This window comes from Rhyacophila brunnea, unplaced genomic scaffold (assembly GCF_057557595.1).
Source record: "Rhyacophila brunnea isolate RB1 unplaced genomic scaffold, BYU_Rbru_1.0 scaffold_7, whole genome shotgun sequence".
NCBI classification, from domain to species: Eukaryota; Metazoa; Arthropoda; class Insecta; order Trichoptera; family Rhyacophilidae; genus Rhyacophila; species Rhyacophila brunnea.
Window position 1 is genome coordinate 45,360,534 of NW_028233339.1, and position 21,349 is coordinate 45,381,882.

The 21,349-nt window shown below is 36.7% G+C and overlaps 2 protein-coding genes across 2 annotated transcripts in view; both read left to right on the forward strand.

The window, feature by feature from the left end:
* Positions 1–9,354: 9,354 nt before the first annotated feature.
* Positions 9,355–16,562, forward strand: LOC147064965 (uncharacterized). Its single transcript, XM_085958309.1, has 5 exons — positions 9,355–9,838; positions 10,096–11,505; positions 12,956–13,129; positions 14,083–14,294; positions 16,094–16,562. Exons 1-5 carry the CDS (start codon positions 9,656–9,658, stop codon positions 16,443–16,445), a joined length of 2,331 nt encoding a protein of 776 aa, XP_085814435.1. The 5' UTR covers positions 9,355–9,655; the 3' UTR covers positions 16,446–16,562.
* Positions 16,563–20,329: 3,767 nt separating this feature from the next.
* Positions 20,330–21,349, forward strand: part of rl (Mitogen-activated protein kinase rl) — a 296,415-nt gene continuing 295,395 nt past the window's right edge. Inside the window, exon 1 of the mRNA XM_085958359.1 lies at positions 20,330–20,457. Coding sequence (XP_085814485.1) covers positions 20,330–20,457 — 128 coding nt within the window. The remainder of the gene's footprint in view (positions 20,458–21,349) is intronic.

Consider the following 21,349-nt stretch of genomic DNA (forward strand, 5'->3'; position numbering starts at 1 on the left):
TTAATAGCATTCAACAGGGTCGATGCTTATAAGATTTTTCTTGGTTTGCCATTGTTGAACTCTTCAGTTGTTTGGTTATTATACATAGAGTATAGACCACAGGGGAGATGACACTCTTGAAAAACTCATGATTTTTGATGAATGTAAAATCCGGATAGGAAGAGAAACAACTCCATCCAGATGGATGCACCAAAATATCAAGAATATCACGGGTTACCCACCAGCACATGTCCTACGTACCACTGAATGTCAAGTGGGATGAAACCAAGCCGTGAAGAAGGCAAAATCATCCGGGTCCTGATTCTTGGTCACGAGAGCCCAATGAAGAAGAATATTTTTTTATGAAATGTACCTACCACCTACCTAACGATGGAGACGTATGTTCAAGATTTCATCTACCTAGCACCAAGCGTAGAAAAGCCATAACTTAAGAGCAAATTTAATAGTGAAAAAACTATCAACCATTTTGTTTGATACGGAGTCAGCAGTTTTTAGTGAAAAGACTCGAACGTGGAGCATGCTAGATGGACTGCTTATTATTGGCAGCGTAAACGGTTGTAAGAAAGGAAATAAGTAGATAGGTAGTATCCCCGCGCTGAACCACTAAACCCAAAAATGCGACAGAAACTTCATTGATCTTCTTAAATCTTCAGCTGAATCCAGAGAGCAATGCAAAACGAAATTGAGTACCTACTAAGAGACTAGGTAGGTACCTACTCACGAAAACCACGATTCACAGTAATATGTATTATTCGAATTTGACTTTGAAGTCCTTGAGATAGGGTTTGCTCTTTCTTCTTCGCGTGAGGTTATATTCTACTAATTTATTTTCCTTTTTCTTGTCGTTGGTCATTCCTCCGTTTTTATTTACTGGTCATACCCGGGCGTCTATTTTTTATGTATATAGTTTGGGATCGCTTTGTCTTCATTAAGGATTTGACTTTCTTATTGTTTACATGTTACGTCTGACAGTTCATTCTAACTACGAGGGTGGGTCAATAAGTCCTTAGAAAAGCCGACAGGTGGCGCGACTAGTACTGTAAGCGGTTTGTTTTCATGCAGAGGCACTACCGATTCAGTATGCTGCGAAGTTTCAATCAGATTGGTTGGGTTGTTGTGTGTTTCTCGTAGATTTAAAAAAAAAATTTGCTTGTGGAAAATGGAAAAATGGAAAATGGAGAAAATTGAGCTTAGAGCTGTTATTAAACATTTTAATATAAAAGGGTTAACAGCAAAGGAAATAAAAAATGAGTTGGATTTAGTTCACGGCATATCTGCTCCTTCACTTGCAACTATTTATAACTGGTTAAATGAATTTAAACGTGGTCGTACATCAACAAAGGATGAACCACGCTCAGGACGTCATGTAGAGGTGACTACACCAGAAATGATCAATAAAATCCACGATATGGTGTTAAGTGACCGAAGATTAAAGTTGAGTGAGATAATTGAGGTTACAGGGATCTCAAAAGGTATCGTCATTTCTATTTTACATGACAAATTGGGCATGAAAAATATTTCTGCAAGATGGGTGCCGCGTTTGCTCACAGTCGACAATAAACGCAATAGGGTGGTGGCCTCTAAAGCCCTGTTGTCGCTCATGCAACGCAATCCGGATGAATTTTTTCGTCGCTTTGTGACTGTAGATGAAACATGGATACACCACTATACTCCCGAGACGAAAGAACAGTCAAAGCAGTGGATTGCGAAGGCAAACCATGTCCAAAGAAGGCGAAAACCGTAAAATCAGCTGGTAAGGTTATGGCTACTGTATTTTGGGATGCACGTGAAATTATTTTCGTTGACTATTTGGAAAAAGGAAAAACAATAACAGGGGATTATTATGCATCTTTATTGGACCAGCTAAAAAACGAAATTGAAGAAAAACGGCCTCATTTAAACAGGAAAAAAATCCTCTTTCATCAGGACAATGCCCGTGTTCACACATGTTTACGATCAATGGCTAAAATTGAAGAATTGAAGTTCGAATTGGTCGACCACCCACCGTATTCGCCAGATTTAGCCCCCAGTGACTTTTTCCTTTTCCCAAACTTAAAAAAATGGCTAAGTGGACAACGTTTTTTTTCAAATGAAGAAGTCATCGATCGGACAAATGCTTATTTTGAGGACCTTCCGAAAACTTATTTTTCTGACGGTTTAAAAAAAATTGAGAAACGTCTAACCAAGTGTATTGAGCTCCAAGGAGATTATGTTGAGAAATAAAAAAAAAACCAAAAATAAAAACTGTTTTAATGCTTTTTTCTAAGGAATTATTGACCCACCCTCGTATCAAAACAATTATCTTGGACGAACGTTAAGTGATAGTGACAGTGATTATGGCGCAACATCTGAATGACCGTGAAGAGGATATTCTAAAAGCAATGGACACCAGACGGCGAAGCAGAACTGCTACAGGAGGAAAAGTTCAACGTACGAACGTCGATTAAGATGCTGATGTTTGAGGTATCCTCGTTACGTACGTTATTTCAGCAGGGGGACCGGCAAAGAGTGGCACAACGCCCAAAAAGCAATTCTTGGCGGCCCCTACGGTCGTAGAGTTAGGTCTAAATGACAAGTTACGTCGGTGCGACCACTCGTCATCATCTAACCATCTAACCATCTGACGGAGAGGACCATCGCGGCCCACCAGAATGCGATGTTTTCCCAACAGGACAGCTTCTGAAAGGGTATGCAAGGGTTAGTGGATTGGGCAACTAATCCTCAAAACATCATAACAGCGATGAGTCTGTACCAAAAAATCGAAGAGGGTTTTGGGGACAACGGATAATAACATTTGCGAGAACATGACTCAGATCCTTACCGGAAGGATACCTTCAATCGGGAGGCACTATCAAGGATTCCTCCGAGCTGAGAGTCCCGGAAGGCCCTCGAACTCACATTATGGCCGGGGTACTCCCAAGAGGCGACGTCCTGTGGGAAGGGAGTTCTCCATCGGAGGTACGGGCTCCACCAGGGTTCCGTACTCTAAACGAAGGTGACCGCATCTGGACGACCAACAACATTGGGGGCCGCCTAAGAGACTTTCGGGGAGTCTGGATGGCGTAGTGTACCCCCCCCCCCCAACATTGGTAAAAATAATAGCCGTAGCCCGCATACCTTTTGTGCAGATACCACCATTGGTAAGTCCTTCTTTACTTTTACGGAAGGAATTTCAAACGCAACAATCAGCAGAGGTCACTCTCGAGATCGAGGACTTAAAGAACTCAGGGGTTCTAGAAGAAGCGGGTCAAACCCCCAGTTTTTATCTCAACCCTGTTTCTGATCAAGAAAGAAGACGGGGCCCTATGCCCTGTTTTCAACCGAAAGCGTTTGAATGCGTTCTTACAGCCAAGCCATTCAAACTAATTCACCATTACGAGGTTCCAGCCGTCTTACAAACAGAAGACTGGCTAGTGATAATAGATCTAAGCCAGGCGTACCTCCAGGTACCAATGGCTTCTTAACATCGTCGATTCGTTCGACTAGCCTACCAAGGGGAGCTTCTACAATTCACGTGTCTCCCGTTCGTGCTGCCAACCGCTCCGATTATGTTGGCATCCCTGACCAATTGGGTCGCCGAACGCCTACGAAAGAATGGCTGAGAATATTCAGTTACCTAGACGACTTCTTAGTAGCCAACCAATCCGAGAAACAGTCTCGGTTCAGGTGGAATACAGGATAACCTTCCTACAGTCTTTAGGGTGGTTAATACATATTAAAAGATCCTGTCTGAACCCAAGCCAACAACGAAGGTCCCTGGACATCACGTAAAACACGCACAACAAGCGGAGATTTCTGTCGCCGGAGAAGTGTGTAGCACTCCGTCACCATCTGCTAATGCATGTACAAAAAGGCAGTTGGTCCCTCAGACAGGCACATTCCCTTCCCCTTCTGTCCCAATCCCTTCTGGGGCGACTCAACTTCACATCCTACCTCCACGAGGAAGGTTGCATTGCCGACGGCTGCAACGCTCCAGTGATCAATATGGCCGAGGTCTCATCCTCGCCAATTGATGACAATCCCACCATATGCCCAACAGGACATCATGTGGTGGCCCTAGGCGATAGGATCCTCAGATTTGACACAACGCAGGTACAAAAAGGCAGTTGGTCCCTCAGGCAGGCACATGTTCAATTCCTTCTGGGGCGACTTAACTTCGCATCCTACTTCCACGAGGAAGGTTGCATTGCCGATGGCTACAAAGCTCCAGTCATCAATATTGTCGAGGTCCCATTCTCGCCAATAGACGACAATCCCACCACAGGCCTAACAGGACATCATGTGGTGGCTCCAGGTGATAGGCTCCTCAGAGTTGACACACATCAATCACTTCCTGACGATAGACGCAGCTGACACAGGCTAGGGAGCCCAACTGAATGAACACCACCTATCAGGTACGTGGGAACAAGACCAGTTAGCATGGCATGGCATTACAACAGGAAGGAAATGTTTGCAATTCAATCTCAGGTACAATCAATCATAGGATCAGATCTGCTTCTGCAGACAGACAACAAAACAGTGGTGGCATACATCAACAACGAGGGCGGCACAAAATCTGTCACCCTCCTAAACCTATGCCGACAGATACTAGTATTTACCAGTCGAGCCAACATCACGTTTACTGCACAAGGGAATGGGACGTTTGGCACCGCGAACTGGCCTCCGCCGATTGGCCTCCGGTAATTGGCCGCCGGTACAATCGAACGCCGGCCCAATTGGACGCCGACCCAATTCGACGCCGACCCAACTGGCCTCCGGGAGATTGGACGCCGCACAGTTGAATTAAATGCGCAAAGGAATAGACGTACGTTACGGTTTGTTGGAATAAATAAGCAAGTCAGTTTAATATGCTTCTATCTTCTCAGTAGGTGTACCTTATACATTTCGCGCTTGACACATTTTTAATATAGATTGAGAAAAATTATTATGCCTGATGATGTTTATTAAAAGAAAATAATTCTTCCCTCGCTAAAACTTAAAGATGTGCATAATCAATTAATTTATTGTCTATACATGGGTACTTATTTATATTTACAAAAAATATTTAAAATAATGTTAGATGTTAGAATAAAAATTACATTATATTTCAGCGTTTTATCGACTTAATATTAAAATAAAGCTTAAATATGTATATTATTATGCATAAATGCGTATTTTAAGATAGTATGAAATTACAAACAAAATATTAAGTAAGTTATCTGCTAAGTATAAATGTTTCAGTAGTTTGATTGATAAACTACTTAGGTACTAGATGCCGGATGAAATCCCGAAGGCCGAAATCCCGAATGCTGAAATCCCGAATGGCCGAAATCCCGAAAAATGAAAAAATACAAACATCAATAATTGCGCAATTTTTGCAAGAGAGACAAAAACCCATTTTTTGTGGAAATATAAAAAATTTAAAATACAAACATCAATAATTGCGCAATCGTGAGCGCAATTTTCGTAAGAGAGACAAATCCCATTTTTTCGGAAAATGGGTTTTTCTGATTGCGCAATTTTTTTCGGGAGAAACCATTTTGTAGAACGAATGGATTTTGTGCATCTTTCAAAAATTGCGCAATTCACGATTGCGCAACTATTGATGTTTGTATTTTACATTTTTTTTATATTTCCACAAAAAATGGGTTTTTGTGTCTCTTGCAAAAATTGCGCAATTATTGATGTTTGTATTTCGGGATTTCGGCCTTCGGGATTCCGGCCATTCGGGATTTCAGCGTTCGGGATTTCGATATTCGGGATTTCGGCTTTCGGGATTTAGGCTTTCGGGATTTCGGCCTTCGAGATTTCGTCCGGCACCCAGTACCTAAGTAGTTTATCAATCAAACTACTAAAACATTTATAATTAGCAGATAACTTACTTAATATTTTGTTTGCAATTTCATACTATCTTAAAATACGCATTTATGCATAATAATATACATGTTTAAGCTTTATTATAATATTAAGTCGATAAAACGCTGAAATATAATGTAATTTTCATTCTAACATCTAACATTATTTTTAATATTTGTTGTAAATATAAATAAGTACCCATGTATAGACAATAAATTAATTGATTATGCACATCTTTAATTTTTTGCGAGGGAAGAATTATTTTCTTTAAATAAACATCATAAGGCATAATAATTTTTCTCAATCTATATTAAAAATGTGTCAAGCGCGAAATGTATCAGGTACGACTACTGAGAAGATAGAAGCATATTAAACTGACTTGCTTATTTACTCCAACAAATCGTAACGTACGTCTATTCCTTTGCGCATTTAATTCAACTGTGCGGCGTCCAATCTCCCGGAGGCCAGTTGGGTCGGCGTCGAATTAGGTTGGCGTCCAATTGGGCCGGCGTCCGATTGTACCGGCGGCCAATTACCGGAGGCCAATCGGCGGAGGCCAGTTCGCGGTGCCAAATCGTCCTAGACCCACTGCACAATACTTCCGCAGAAATTACAACTGCGTGGCAGATCATCTCTTCCGCAGACAACTCATTCCCGAATGGCACCTCATCAACACAGCAACCACCCCCTGTTTCAAAGATGGGGTGTTCCCGAGGTGGATTTATTCGCAAGCGAAACAGCACATGTCATTGCAACGTATGTGTCACGAGACGTTACAGACAGTGGCGCGCTGTTTCACAACGCCTTCAGCTGAATGTAGGACTTCAGACTGGCGTGGATATTTCCCCCACCAAACATACTTTCACGAGTCCTAGCGCACCTGAACTCAGCAAAAGGGAAGTACTTACTAGTGGCACCGAGCTGGAAACAATGCTTTTGGGGAGTGAACTTACGAAAAAGGGCGATAGTACCTCCTTATACAATACCTCACCTACATACGACACTAGTAGGTATGGAGACCAACCGTCAACCTCCAAGGACCCAGGACCTGTCCCTTTAACTATGGATAATTTCGGGTGGGGTTGAAATAACATCAAATTGAATGGTGGAAGAAAGGGACTCCTTACTTCCAGATGGCGGCCTTCGACTCTAAAAGCTTACAAACCGGCTTGGCACAAATGGAAGACAATGACATGGGTAACATGAACCTAATGGATCATAATGGCCCTCAACCAATGGAATTGGCCAGATACCTAGGCTACATGCACAACATGGAGGGTTTGTCGTACAACACCATCCTGGTGCATAAGTCAGCCATAGCCACATTTTGCAAACCGATTATCATTGTAGATATCAGCATCAACGTGGTAGTACAACACAATATGTTACAGGCAATTTCGGTACAAAAAACGAAACCCGTCAAACCACCGGTTTGGGATCCAGGACGAGTGGTAGATCATCTTAGGAAAACAACACCGGTGGAGTACAACCTATTCGAAATCTCTCGCAGGACAGCTACCTACTCGGCTGCTTCTCGCATCGGGACGAAGGGTTCATGACCTCACACTACTCAGTAATAGTAGACAATGGACTAGTGGAAAAAAGTGACCACATAATTGTATGGCCAATGTTTGGCTCAAATACAGATACTTCCAAGCATCGTCAATCGGAATGGAAGCTAAGCGCTTCCACGTCGACCCAGTATTCTGGTTACGGTAACTCGTCTGCATGTCAAACCCAAGGAGAGGGGAAGGTGGGGTTATTTCGGAATTATTTATATCTTCAAGAGGATCACCAAAACCAGCCACCAGGACAGTTATAGGGAATTGAATAAGGTCAGTACTGTTGGAAGCAGCGGTACAAGAACCACCAAGCAGTGTCCGCTCAGTGGTGGCTTCCTCAAACTGTAAATATACCCAATAGATGATATCTTAAAGAGAGGTAACTGGCGTAGTGAGTCGACATTTCACGACAACTACCAGAGAACGATGGATACACCACCATCAGAAGGGGAAAAGAACCCAATAACTTCTCTATTCAACCATATACATGGAAAGTCACGATGGTCTATACCTCGTTAATGAATCATTGTCACATACAGGAATTTGGCATACCCAACACCAGGTGATAACAAACAGATATTTTAAGGACTTCAAAGTCAAATTCTAATAATGAAAGGAGTTTTACCTACCAATAATTATTATTATATTATATCCAGGTAACTTCTACCCGGTTCCTTGAGTCATATCATAATGAAGACAAAGCGATCCCAAACTACATACATAAAAAAATAGACGCGCGGGTATTACCAGTAAATAAAAAGGGAGGAATGACCAACGACAAGAAAAAGGAAAATAAATTAGTAGAATATAACCTCACGCGAAGAAGAAAGAGCAAGCCCTATCTCAAGGACTTCAAAGTCAACATGAATAATAAGAGTTTTATTGGTAGGTAAAACTCCTTTCATAAATTTTTTCCTTTTTCCTTTCCTTTTTTTGCGGCGCTTTGAACGCAGCAATAGATAATATACGTAAAAACGCAGCTTTAAGCCCATATTCCATTGGCAGATTGCGTCTGGCCCGATCGTCTGCCACGACTGTCAAACTCTATTCTCTATGGTTTTCAAGGATCGTGAGCGATCGGGTCGAAAGTGGAAAATTTTCTATTATCCGTCGTGCGATCCTTTCATTATCAAGCGAAGATTGCCGAAAGCGTACGAAAATAGCCGAATATGCGCCTGAGTCATGCAAACGGTCGTTCATTTCATTCTACTGGTCGATTTCAACTGTACAACTACAAGATGGCGAAAACTTAAAAAATATATATGGAGTATCACCGAGGACACAGTCCTCGTCGAATAAATACACGCCAAAGATATAGTGTGGAACGTAAAAAACCCGCCATATTCAATGGCGATCACGCTGTTCTTCAGTTAGCCAACTTTTGACCCAGTGTTTTCGTTTACGGCGAGTCCTGACCGCCTGAGCCAGTTAAAATATAGCCATACTTGCTACAATAAATAAATTAGTCTTTGGATTATTCGATTTCGATATTCGAATTACTCAATTGGTTTGGAGATTCAAGCTCGCCCAGTTATTCATGATGTAAATTAACAATAAGTATACAAACTTTCTATAAATGTCAAACGGCCGCATAAATTTTAACAGATCTGATGCTCGCTAGCATCATGCTAGCATCTCGCTAGGTTTGACAGCTGACAGCTCAGTTTTGTTGACGTAAAATTGCGCGAGAATGCGCTCAGTGTAGCCACCAATCTAAGAAATATCTAGTTTTCACTCAACCTATATTTTTAATAATAGCAACACTACTATTATTTTAACCAATCAAAACAAGGACCAACGAGATTGAATCGTTGCGTGTAATTGCAAATAGCTAGCGACGACGGTTGGCGTCGATCGTTGGATCGGGTTGGGTCTGTGCGTCTGCCAATGGAATATGGCCTTTAGGCAATTTTACGTTAAAAATAGTTTGCACTTTTCGGAACGCATTGATATTTGCATTGTTTTCAAATTTAAATTTGAACGACCGCTTGTTTAATTGTTTATTGAAAATAAATTTTACAACGGCCGGTCAGTGACAGACAGTTTGTGAATTTAGTTATAGGTATTTGTGCGTTTGTTTTTGTAAAAGTTGTAATATAATTTGAAAATAGCATTGAGATAGAAACTTCCCAATGCTACGAGACATGCGTGAGATATAAGTTGCTCAATAAATAATATTATACTTCGTCTGCCCGTTAAATTTGACATAACGATTTTTCTATTCTTAGATTATTGAAAACTAAATACCAGCTATTAATATGAATAAGTCTGTAAAATCGGGAGATTCGTTAGTTTCTGAAAACATGGATGGCTTTAACTCTGCCAAGAAAAATGTTCAGGATGTCAGGCTCGAAAAGGAGCGTCAAATAGAAGAAATGAAATTAAAAGTTAAAAAACTGAGAGATGAAAGAATACTCCGTCATGCTGCTAGAACACAGATGGTAAGCCCTACTCCGACTATTACTGATCTGTGTGGAGTGTATATGACGTCTTGTGTACGTTCTACTAGAGACGGATTTTATTGCCGTAAATCATTGTTTTTTTCTCAAAATTTTCTCTTCAGTATTAGTTTCCAAACCGTACCTACATAGGTATAATATATCCGGCAATTGGTTTATATTTTCCACTGCGCTCATGGAGACGCCCTTATTTTAGATTTCTTTTAGTAATGTTTCATTGATGGTCTTTCTATTTATAGTTGAGGAAAATCAACACCCAAAAAACTGCTGAATTGTCAAAGCTTTTGGCCACCATTAATCGAAATGAAGGAAAGAAGACACACACAATTCCAATTTCTGAAAAGAAAGTTTTACAAGAACCGAAAAAGAACCCGGCGTCCGCTCGGCCTGTGGGATCTCGCGCTTCTTCCATATTACCACATGCGCCAATCGGAATAAACAAAAGTGAAATATCAAAAAAATCTTTGTATTCTCATTCATCCACGGTTTCTCATAAAGTGCCAACATTACCACATTCCCAATTGATCAAATCGGCATCATACCATGGTCCCAATGATTGGAATCGGAAGTCAATACATTCTGCTAAGACGGTTGTGAACAGTACAACAAAAGCAAATATTCCAAACTCGGCGAGAAAACCATTTGTGAAGTCTTCATCGAATAGATCTTTCAATATTTCTGCCGTCGAAAGGTTGTCAAAACCCAAGTCGATCAGTCAGTCAAAATTGGATTCTCTACATGCTAATAAAAAAGAAAATAAAAACATTGCCGGGGCTTCGACTGCTGCGGTGACGCAACCGAAAGTCCTTAACAAAAAATGGACCATGGCAGCTGTTGAAAGATTGTCCAAACCGAAGACCATTGCAAAACCGATTCCTGTTCGCCACATACAAAATACAGTAGTTACATCTCTTAAAGCTGACCGCAAATCAATGATAGTTGGTCGTTTATCGAGTGCCCAATATAAGGCACCAGCGAAATCGCGCTTTAGTGAGATACCAACTTTGCGAAGGTCTCTTTCTACTGTGCATTTCAAGCGTTTGGGATCCGATGTTGCCAAGAAGTGCATGACGAGAACCCTTTCCGTGGGTAACATGAAGAATCGAGACATTGAAGAAATTGCTGGTGACATTTTTCCACCAAAAGAGTACACTCTGCCCGTTGTATCTGAAAGACAAAAATCCGTCAAGTTCCTAACGCCACTCCGTAAAAAGCATTCACCGATTGTTTTTCTTCACACCCCGAAACTCAGCGAGCTGACGAGCCGTCTGAATGATTATTTGCACAAGCGAGGAAAGTCTCTCAGCGGTTACCGCCATTTGAATTGTTTCGGTGCTCATCACGGATGGAAATCTGCATCGAAATCACTCGACTCGCTTCCTCCAGTAGATGACGAAAACAAGGAAAATGAAGAGATAACCGATGATGAGTCCTTCCATGAAAACATGACAGGCGACGTGAAGGATGTGGCTGCTGAGTGGCGCAAAGATAATTTTAAACCCGAGGATCATTCGGCTCCTTTGGCGCTTTCCCTCACCCCTGAAAGCATTGCTGATTCGATTGATTTCAAACAACTTTCTCCAGATGTATCTGTTAGTCTTCCGGTTGCAGTTGCTGCATTGCGTGAGCTACAAAACTTAATAATTGATGTGAGTTTTATTTTTCCTCATTTCACGTTGATATCTGTTCTTTTAAAATCCAACATTTAAGCTGTGGAATATTTTGAATGAAATATCTATCACTAAAATATTGCGGTGACCTAATTGGTAGAGCGGCCATTTCTAAAATCTTGGGTTATGGGTTTCGTCCGTGACTACATATTGATTTGTTAATGTGTGTTTAATCCGGTGGGTTGGGCAAAGGGCTAACGAACATCTCTTATAAAAAAGTCTATTAATATATCCTCCACATAATATTATCATGTTATATTAAATATGCTCCCCCTAAGAGCAAAAAATGTAATATAGGTACTATTACTTAATAAAATATATATCTAATATAATATATTAAGTAATATTCTTAACCATAGAGCAGGGATGGCGAACCTATGGCACGTGTGCCACTACTGGCACGCGAGATGATTTTGCATGGCACGTGAATGTTTCATTCTGAAGGAAAAAGAAATTACCTATTCTATATTATAATATATTTAAAAAGTGTTTTTTTTATAAAAAAGTTTTACAAATAAATATATAAGTACGTAAGTACTTATATAAATTAAAAAATAATGACGACATAGCCATGCGTATTTTCTTCGGTTTTTCATATTATGTTTGCCAATCGATGCGCAAACGGAAATGACGAAATTCATGCATAAATGGCAAATCGCATTGTATAAAAAATTGCAGGCATATCCTTTTCAAGAATAATCATTACGTTAAATGTAAATATACAATTATTGCCTTAGGATCAGGGAATTAAAAATAAAAATATTCTATCAACAAACCTTATGAAATTAATTATCGACAGGCATTTAAGTATAATGACTGCTTGTTATTTTTCCTCAAATATAATCTCTAAAAATGGAAAACCGTTCAGTGATGGAGAATATAATATGAAATAAGAGTGGTTTAAATGCTTCCACGATCTGTTTGAGAAATTTGAAAACAAGGAAAAAAATACAAAAAAAGAATAAACGCCTTTTGCTAGAAATACGGTGAAAGATAGAATATCAAGAACTCAATCGTAATTTTTTAACTTTTTAAACAGAACTCTTAAAAATTTTTTTTCTAGAAAACTTTAAAAAAAACATTTTTTTTGTCATGAAAAACTGCTAGCCACGTCAGACAGTCGATAAATATTTGAGAAATTTTGGCACACGTATGTAAAAAGGTTTGTCAACCCTGCCATAGAGGAACAATTATTTAACCTTAAATATGTGCATATGCGATTTCTTCTGGTATTTACCAATTTGGCAAGAAAATGTCATCATTGTTATACTATTACTCAACTGCATTTACAATAATTATTATTATACATCATTGCATCGTTTCATCTTGCTTGGCAGCGCCCCGACTATGTCTCGTATTCTGTCAAAACTATCAAACTTGACACTAATGTGATATGTTTATAATTATGAACTGTTTTTTTTATATTCAGGGTTACTCTTGGCAGCATTGCGCGGAATGGCTGACGCTTATCACGAAGCGTGTCGGCGGTATTATCACAAATACCGCCGACTATTGGGAATGTCGCTCCGCATTGGAGGAAAAACGAGGAGATTTTCCTCGAGCCGTCGGTTGCTTCAAGAATGCTATTACCCAAGGGGTTGAGGTGATTATTAAATACATTGTGACCTAATGAACAATTTCTTCAATTTAAACGCGTTGTTTTTAGTTTAAGATAAAATTTTGGTGTATATTATCATAAGGGCATATTTACTCAGATCTACACTTAAAGATACCGACACTCGTCTGTCAGTTTTATTAATTTTTCTCTTATTTCAAGAAATTTTAAACATACTTTTCTATATTCTTGATGTTTATAGTTCTTCGACTGCACCTGCACTATAACATAATTATTATTGAATGCCAATTTCGATCAATCAGTGGCTAGGGGTGAAGGTAGGCTGTTAAGATTCCACATAAATAGTGCACACTAAACTTTGTCAGTCATAATTAGTTGTTTTCATTGAATTAAGAATACAATTTGCAGATGGTGCTGGTTAGTTTTTAAAATTCAATTAAACCCCTAATAGTTTACGTATGCTATGTGCGAAACGACATAAATTGTGCACAATTTTTCAGTCATACATACTTATTTGTTTTCGTTTTATTAATATAATTAAGAATACATATTATTACAGATGGTGTTAGTTTTTTTTTTTAAATTCATTAAACCATAATCGATAAAAATTATTCTATCTATAAAATATCTGAAATTGTGTATGGTTTAATGGAATAATTTTAGATATTTTATAGATAAACAAATATTTTAAACTATTTTCCACTATGGGTTGGATTAAGCAGGGTTTAATTGAATTTTAAAAACTAACAAATACATACTATCTACACATCTTAGTTCAATGAAAACAAATAATATGTTTGACTGACAAAGTTTAGTGTGCACTATGTATGTCAAATCTTAACAGCCTAACTCCACTCTTCGCCGCTGTGATCACTTGTAATAATTTAAGAATAGTTTTATCTACACATACTTATTGTATTTTACGATAAATAATGCTATTATAATCACAATCATGCATTTATTTGTGTTGTCGTTTTCAGCCATCCCAAATTGAGAACTCCCTCGATGCTCTTCTGGTAAAGTTTATGGAATTGAAATTGGATCCGAATGATACCAAAGGAGCTGTTTTGAATGAGTCTAAATTAGTTGAAGTCAAAAATGTCTTCAAATCCACATTGATTCAGTTTGCGATTCAAGAGAAAAATATTGAAGAGTTAGTATTTGATTTATTTATTATTTTTTTTACATCCGGGTCTGAAAGATTTCTTAGATAGTGTATTTGTTACTGTGTAACGAGTACCCCACAGTGGTACACCGCCCTTCTCTGAAGCCATAGGTTGCAGGATTGATCTTGTGGCTAACAAAAAAATGCTTTTCTTTCAATGTGCATTTGATCCAACACAAGAGTCCAACGGGTGTTTATGAGGAATAGCTGACAGCCATTCCTCATAAAAATTATGTTAATATAATCCCCATTCTTTGGAGGCCCATATGCTCTACTTATGAGTGAAAATGGTAATTTGCTTTTATTTTTCTTTTATTTACTTTTGAGACGTTCAGCTCAAAAGGGGCCCGTAAACGAGCTTCAAAAATTGCAGATTGCCGATACAATTGTCAAAAAAATGATGCAACTATTGCCCAGTTGCTGGGCAATGTATGACCAGTCGTCAGTGTCGGGCAAGTGAGGCTGATGTATTTTGTGCTTACACGTGACAACAACAGCCGGCAATGAAGTTTCTGCACCATATCTCGTCCTAAATAATCACATAAACAAATTTAAAATTAAATTAGGATTTGGATCGGGTCCTACTTAAACAAACGTGAAACAATAAGTAATATAAACCAGAAATTAGTTATTGATAATTATTTATTTAAAAACTTTACAAGAATGACAAAAATTGACTTTAAGTAGGTATTTGTTAAATACAGGAGTTAAATGTATTTATTCAGGGTGTTCAACTCTTCGATTGCTCACATTGTTCCAGATCCAGACGTTTGTGCAGCTTTGATAATTGGCCTTTTCATATTTTGATCATTATATAGTTTGGATTCCACGTTCGATAGTTCAATACATAAATAAACCTCGTTAATAAGCTTCAATACCTCATGGTTTGTTCATTTATTCATTGCACATAGTGTGAATTGACGATTAGTAATAACGCTATAATAATATTAATAACGACATAGTGAAAAATTATAATAATGTGTTGTCAAATCGGCTGTCACTACATACAATGTTTTTATTGTTGCTAGGGGTGACGTCAAACAGAGATGCATACATGGAGTAGAGCGAGAATGAAATAGATTTAGTTACCCTGTTTTGCCAGAACTTTTGTTTCAAAAAATTTTGTTAACAAAGGTGTTATCAATTTGTTCTGCTAAATTAAGTAAGTTCTACATATTTAGTAGACATAATAAGAGATGGATAATCCAATTTTGAGTAAATGGCTGTAAATGCACTCCTCTAACAGTCTATACCAGTGTTTCCCAAACTTTCGACATCTGGTACCCCTTCTATAATTTTTGTACCCGTCGTCAAAAAAAATTGCATATACTTTAATAACAATCAAAATATATTTTTTTCCTTTTTTAGTACATAAACAAAATAATAAACGAAAAATAAAATTCATTCATAAAATATAAATTAAATAAATAAAAGTTATATTATAAATAACATTCATTATAATCAATGAGAAGGATGAAATTGTTTATGTTAGATGACAGATCATCATAATTTGATTCCCTGGTTGTTAATTTTAATCTGAGATGCGGTTCCACATCCAAAAGCCTGTTCCTTTTTTTTTTTTAACTTAATGTCTACAAATGCTGAAAAAGCAACTTCACAGAAAAGGCAAGATGATTCGGCGCTGCCATCGACTGTACACCAAGCAACTGGACGACAGGGATGTTGAAAGAGATCAAAACCATTCAAGAACTATGCAAAGCCCTCTTACACTGATTTCCATTATATTTTTAATATCATAATCAACTTAGAATTGAAACCTATTTACTGCCATATCTTTATTTTACTTTCTGTTTCTCTGTTTGTAGGTTGAATGGTAACACTGTCACCGTAAAGTCAAAATATGTTGCAACACCCGTCCGACGCTGTTCAAGATTATCGAGGGTTCACGAAAATACTGACAACGATCTCGTCACCCGTAAAAATATGAATAACATCAGTCAAACAAAACCACTCAGTCCTAAAAATATGACAAACAATCAGGAGAAGACACCGGAGATTGCAAGTACCCCTTTGAAGACACCTTTGAAACACTCGGCCAGGAAATCAATCTCGAAGAAGCATATGGTTCAGTTGTGCAGCTCGCTCCGAAATGTTGACGACAAGATTAAGCAGGATCTGATCTTTGTACCAAATAAAGCGCTAAATTTTGAAAATTGAGTGATTAAGATTTCATTTAATGCTATTCCAGTGATATCCTGTGGAACCTTACCGTAAACGTACAAATAGCATGAGTAATAAAAGGATGAAATGTTAAAATTATAGTAGTATGTAGATAGGTGGTATATCATTGAGAGATATGTTGAAAAGCGTACAAAACCATTAGTTTTTAATCTCGAAATCAAAATGAATGCTCAGTGTATATCATCATCATTAGCCGGGGTCGATCCACTGCTGGATGCAGTCCTCTCCTAGCTCCCTCCACTCTTCTCGGTCCTTAGTTCTTCGCTGCCATGTACATCCATCGATCTTGATATAATACAAAATTTTATTCACGCACACCTTAAACTCTTAAGTGATTCTGAACCTTTTTCGTTTGACGGAACCCTCGCGACATTTTTAATGTCCATGCCAGTGACATATCTGCCATTTTTAGTTCCAAATGTTATCTAAATTTCTTATGTGTTGCTATATTTAAAAGATATTTTCATAGAAAATCTTTATAATTACGATTTACACCTCTACGAACATATTATATACAGGATGTTATTTGTAATCTTCACATAATCTACTATCAAAAGTTGTAATATTCGTATTCCTTCTTTAATCTGCAACCGCGCTTGGGAATCATTGCCTTAGAGAGAATGTTGGCAAAATGGCCATGATATCAACCTAATCTAACATCACCTAATGACCTAATTAATACAAATGAATTTTCAGGCTTCTCAATCTGCAATTTCCTTGTTTTTACATGTGCCGGCCATGCCATCTATTGTGGTCCATGATCTAATTTAAATATGTGAAAGTAAAACCGTAGTACATAATATAATATATCCTAAAAATGAATTACCTAGACTAGGTTTTCAACAAAACATGGTAAAATAATGGTTTCATCAGTTAATTGCTTTTAAAGTTTATTGTGCTGTAACAGTTTTCTTGCTGTAGATTTATATTGCCATTAGTTATAATTTGTGTCAAATTGTAAGTCTAAAAGTCTAGACTCTGGAGAGAATACATCGTTATCCGTGACACAATATGTATCATCTGCAAAGAAATATTAAAATTGATTAATTGGCCCTAGTGATTAAAAGAGATTGCAACAATGTCCTAATTATGTGATTATGTAATATGGATGTATTAATTGAGTAATTTTTTTAAAATTGAAAATTGTTTCGGACCGTCGTTTCAACCTTTTCAATGAAAAATATGATACACAGTACATTTTAACATTACCAATAATCATGCAACCCCTAGTTTTAAGTTGTGTATGTTATGATATAATATGTAATACTTAAAAATTTACCAGATATATTATATGTAAAATTAAAAATTGTGTAAATTTTCTGTCCATTTTGATTATTTTTCGTGTTTATTATTTAGAATCTCTGACGATACATCATTTCAAGAGATTCGGTATGATGCTATTTCTATGTGGTCAAATCATTGCTGGCATTTCATAATTCAGAGGCCGAGGATTAAAGGAGTACAAGTGATATATATATATATTATAATATATAAGTAGAAAATAAGTTGGGAACATTTTCATATCATTGTATAACTATGTAACTTTTTTGTATAATTTAGCATTTTGTTCCTAACGTCGAATTATATTCCTGAGTATAAAATGTTATTAATTGCATTGTATTTTGGCCTGACTTTTCAATAAAATGCTAAAAACATTAATAGACATAAAGAAATATCAATACCTTTTCTCGGAATAGTAATAATGAATCAAATCAGATCTGATTTACAAAATGTTCTAAACAGTAAAGTTATCTAGAATTTACAAAGGCATCTTTGAAGTTGATTTACTCACATCGGTTACTGGTGCAGATGAACTCCTTTAAATCTCTGCACCTTAATTTATTATTGTCTTTAGAGAAGCATATTTATTTATTTTTATGTACATACCCAATTGTACTCATCTGTTCTAATAACATAGAGTGTTTTGTTTTGTCATAATATGTTTCCAGTATAATTATTACAATAAAAAAATCTTTAAAACCTTACATTATTGAGTTTTGTTTCGATTTGTATTTACAAACAAAGTTAATAATAATTTTTATAAAGCATGTACATTTTATTCTTCAGACACTTAGTTGTACGTCTAGTGCAGGGTTTGGTGAAGTGGGTAAATAATTACCCCAAGTAGGGCAAAATTGAAAATCTTGGAGGTAATAAAGGCAATAAACAATATGTAAATTAATTGTACAAAAAATATTTAACTGCACGTACGCCATACGCTCTACAATTCCATAATTTAATATATTGTACACACTGCAAAATCTTTAATCATGGTGTAACCCAAAAAAAAATTATGTTTTTTTTATAGAAATTCATGGCCCACTAGGTACCGACCGCCATGCTAATGCTTCCCAGCATTTAATGGGATAACGAGTGAAACAAATCCAGTTTGTGCTGACCATTTCTTTGGCAATGATATAAATTGGGCAAGGATTTTGTATAAATAACCGCGTGCATCGTCTTCTATCACACAGTCCGCAGTGTCTCATTGGCAATTTAAGTATTATGCCATGCATTTTTGCATGCTGGCGGTATAGCAACGGTTTTAGTTCCAGGAACGGCTGCAGTGACATGTACGTCTCAATATAGAAGTCGAAGTCTAGATGTGCATTGTGTGTGTTAGTATGCTGAAAACTTTTAATGGCCATTAAAAATGAAATAACTAAATTCCTCAATGTTTTAATGAAATAGTTCTATAATGAGATTTTTATTTATTTCATAAAGTTTTTTGTGTTTTATTTATTAAGTTTATTTTTCGTATACCTACACTAGAATCTAGTTTCTCAACCTTTTTACACCTGCGGACCAATAGGAGAAACATTTTGCGGATCGCTAATGCAGAAATAAAAAAATATTTATCTAGTACGATCTGAATCGAATCTGAATTTTTCAGAGTTACCTACTAGGCGGATAAAAAGATATTATATATCTAGTAGTGAGATAGTGATTTCTTTCATATTATGTTTGCTCTTTATGAAGTCTGTGTCTTTAGGAAAAAATAGTGAAATTTGTTTTGGACAAGCTAATAAAACATGGCTTGGAAAATATTTCATTAATCTATCAATTTTTAGCCAATATTCAACATGAATGTGAACATACATTATGCAATAAGCCTGAACACAAGAATGGGTGGAATGTGGAATATACTAATCTGCATAATAAAATAATATGTAATTTTTTTCAAAAAACACAGATGTTAGTATGTAGTAGGTACATACCTAACAATAAAATTAATATTGCCAAGAAATACTTTAAATTTTGAAATAAAATTATTAATGATTGTAGTTTATAATAACATTAACAATATAATATTAACGAGCTTAAACGAACTAAAATTACACTAAAAATTTCAACTTTCGTATCTACATAATACAAAGAGATTCTCTTCTCTCCTATCTCTTTGACATAATTAATATAATTATTATTCAAAATGTTACCGCGAAACGAGGTTAGTTTAGACCAGTGAAAAAAATGTCATTCAATGGACATTTAAATTCAATAAAACATGGCTGAAGAAATAAAAAACATTATACGTTTATGTATCTAATCAAGTTGTATTGGTATGTATTACTTTTTGTTATTATTCAGTATTTATTTACAAAACATAATTATTTAATACGAGCCATAATTTTTTTTATTTATAACTACCGTTTATTATTGATGTAATATTATTTCAATTTGATGATTAATTTAATGTTTTATTGTAATGTGTAATAATTTAATTCAATTTCGCTCCTACATGAAATGTATTGTGATCGAGTATCCACAAATAATAAAAAAAGGTAGTCGCTTATCAAAGTAGGAGCAGTGAGTACCCGATCTTCAAACTGTTTTCGTCTGTGGAAACTTGTATTGTCAAAATGGCGGAAGCTGCGAGTACCGCTAGCGCTAATCCGAATGCAGAAATTGTGCGAGGTCAAGTTTTTGAAGTGGGACCCCGTTACACAAATTTACAATACATTGGGGAAGGTGCCTACGGCATGGTGGTGTAAGTATTTTTCACTTTTAATTTATTTTAACGTATTCTTTCGCTTTTCTGTCAGTGACCCTGTAAACGCCCCATATGCCGTATACTAAGTACTACCTAGCATGACAAACTTCATGATAAACAATGTTTTCCGTCCCGGTATTTGTGATGATTATTTGTTATTTATCGATGAAACTATTGTTTTTATATGAATCTAAATAATCCACCTTTCATGTGTTAATGGGTAAACCATCTTTGTTGTAAAAGTCATAACAAGAGTGCCCGCAGAATTCAATAAATTGATATGTTAAATTAATCACTAGTTTCGTTTAAAATTGTTTACTTTCCTAATTGTAGTGTATCGTGTAAAATAACGGGACACCGTTAACACAAATACATAACTTTCACGTATTTAGATAATCGTTCGATCAGTGGTTGTGCTGTCAAAACTTCTACAAAATTTTGACACTTGTAGGTACATAGGATGGCATCGAGAAAATTTTAATTCTTTAAATTCCTATCGTATGACTATGACAAGCCGAAAGGAAACGACATTTCAATAAAAATAAACGTCATTCGTACGAACCATTCCGAATTGCTATAATTTACTGTTTGTTAATAATGCCAAATATTTTTTGTATGGGTGTAGGTAGATACTTGTTACATGTTATTTCTTTCGTTCATTTAGTTTACGTGTCAGCATATTATAGTAAATTTATGTACAAGTTCACGGATGATCAACATATTATTTTGATCACGATCGACGAATAAATTACTAATAAGTGGGATATTAATAGGGTGCATTGAATAATATTTAATATAGGTACCTAATAGGTATTATTATAATTTGAAAACTTGGTTAAGGGTTGGTACTTGAGCCCGGGCTCAGTGCTGCGCCAATGGGATGTGTTAC

Excerpts from the sequence above, each read along its gene's own strand:
- LOC147064965 (XM_085958309.1), top strand. The coding sequence starts at position 9,656 with ATGAATAAGTCTGTAAAATCGGGAGATTCGTTAGTTTCTGAAAACATG. Across the intron at positions 9,839-10,095 it reads ATGCTGCTAGAACACAGATG|TTGAGGAAAATCAACACCCA; the intron begins GTAAGCCCTACT and ends TTCTATTTATAG. Across the intron at positions 11,506-12,955 it reads TACAAAACTTAATAATTGAT|GGTTACTCTTGGCAGCATTG; the intron begins GTGAGTTTTATT and ends TTTTATATTCAG.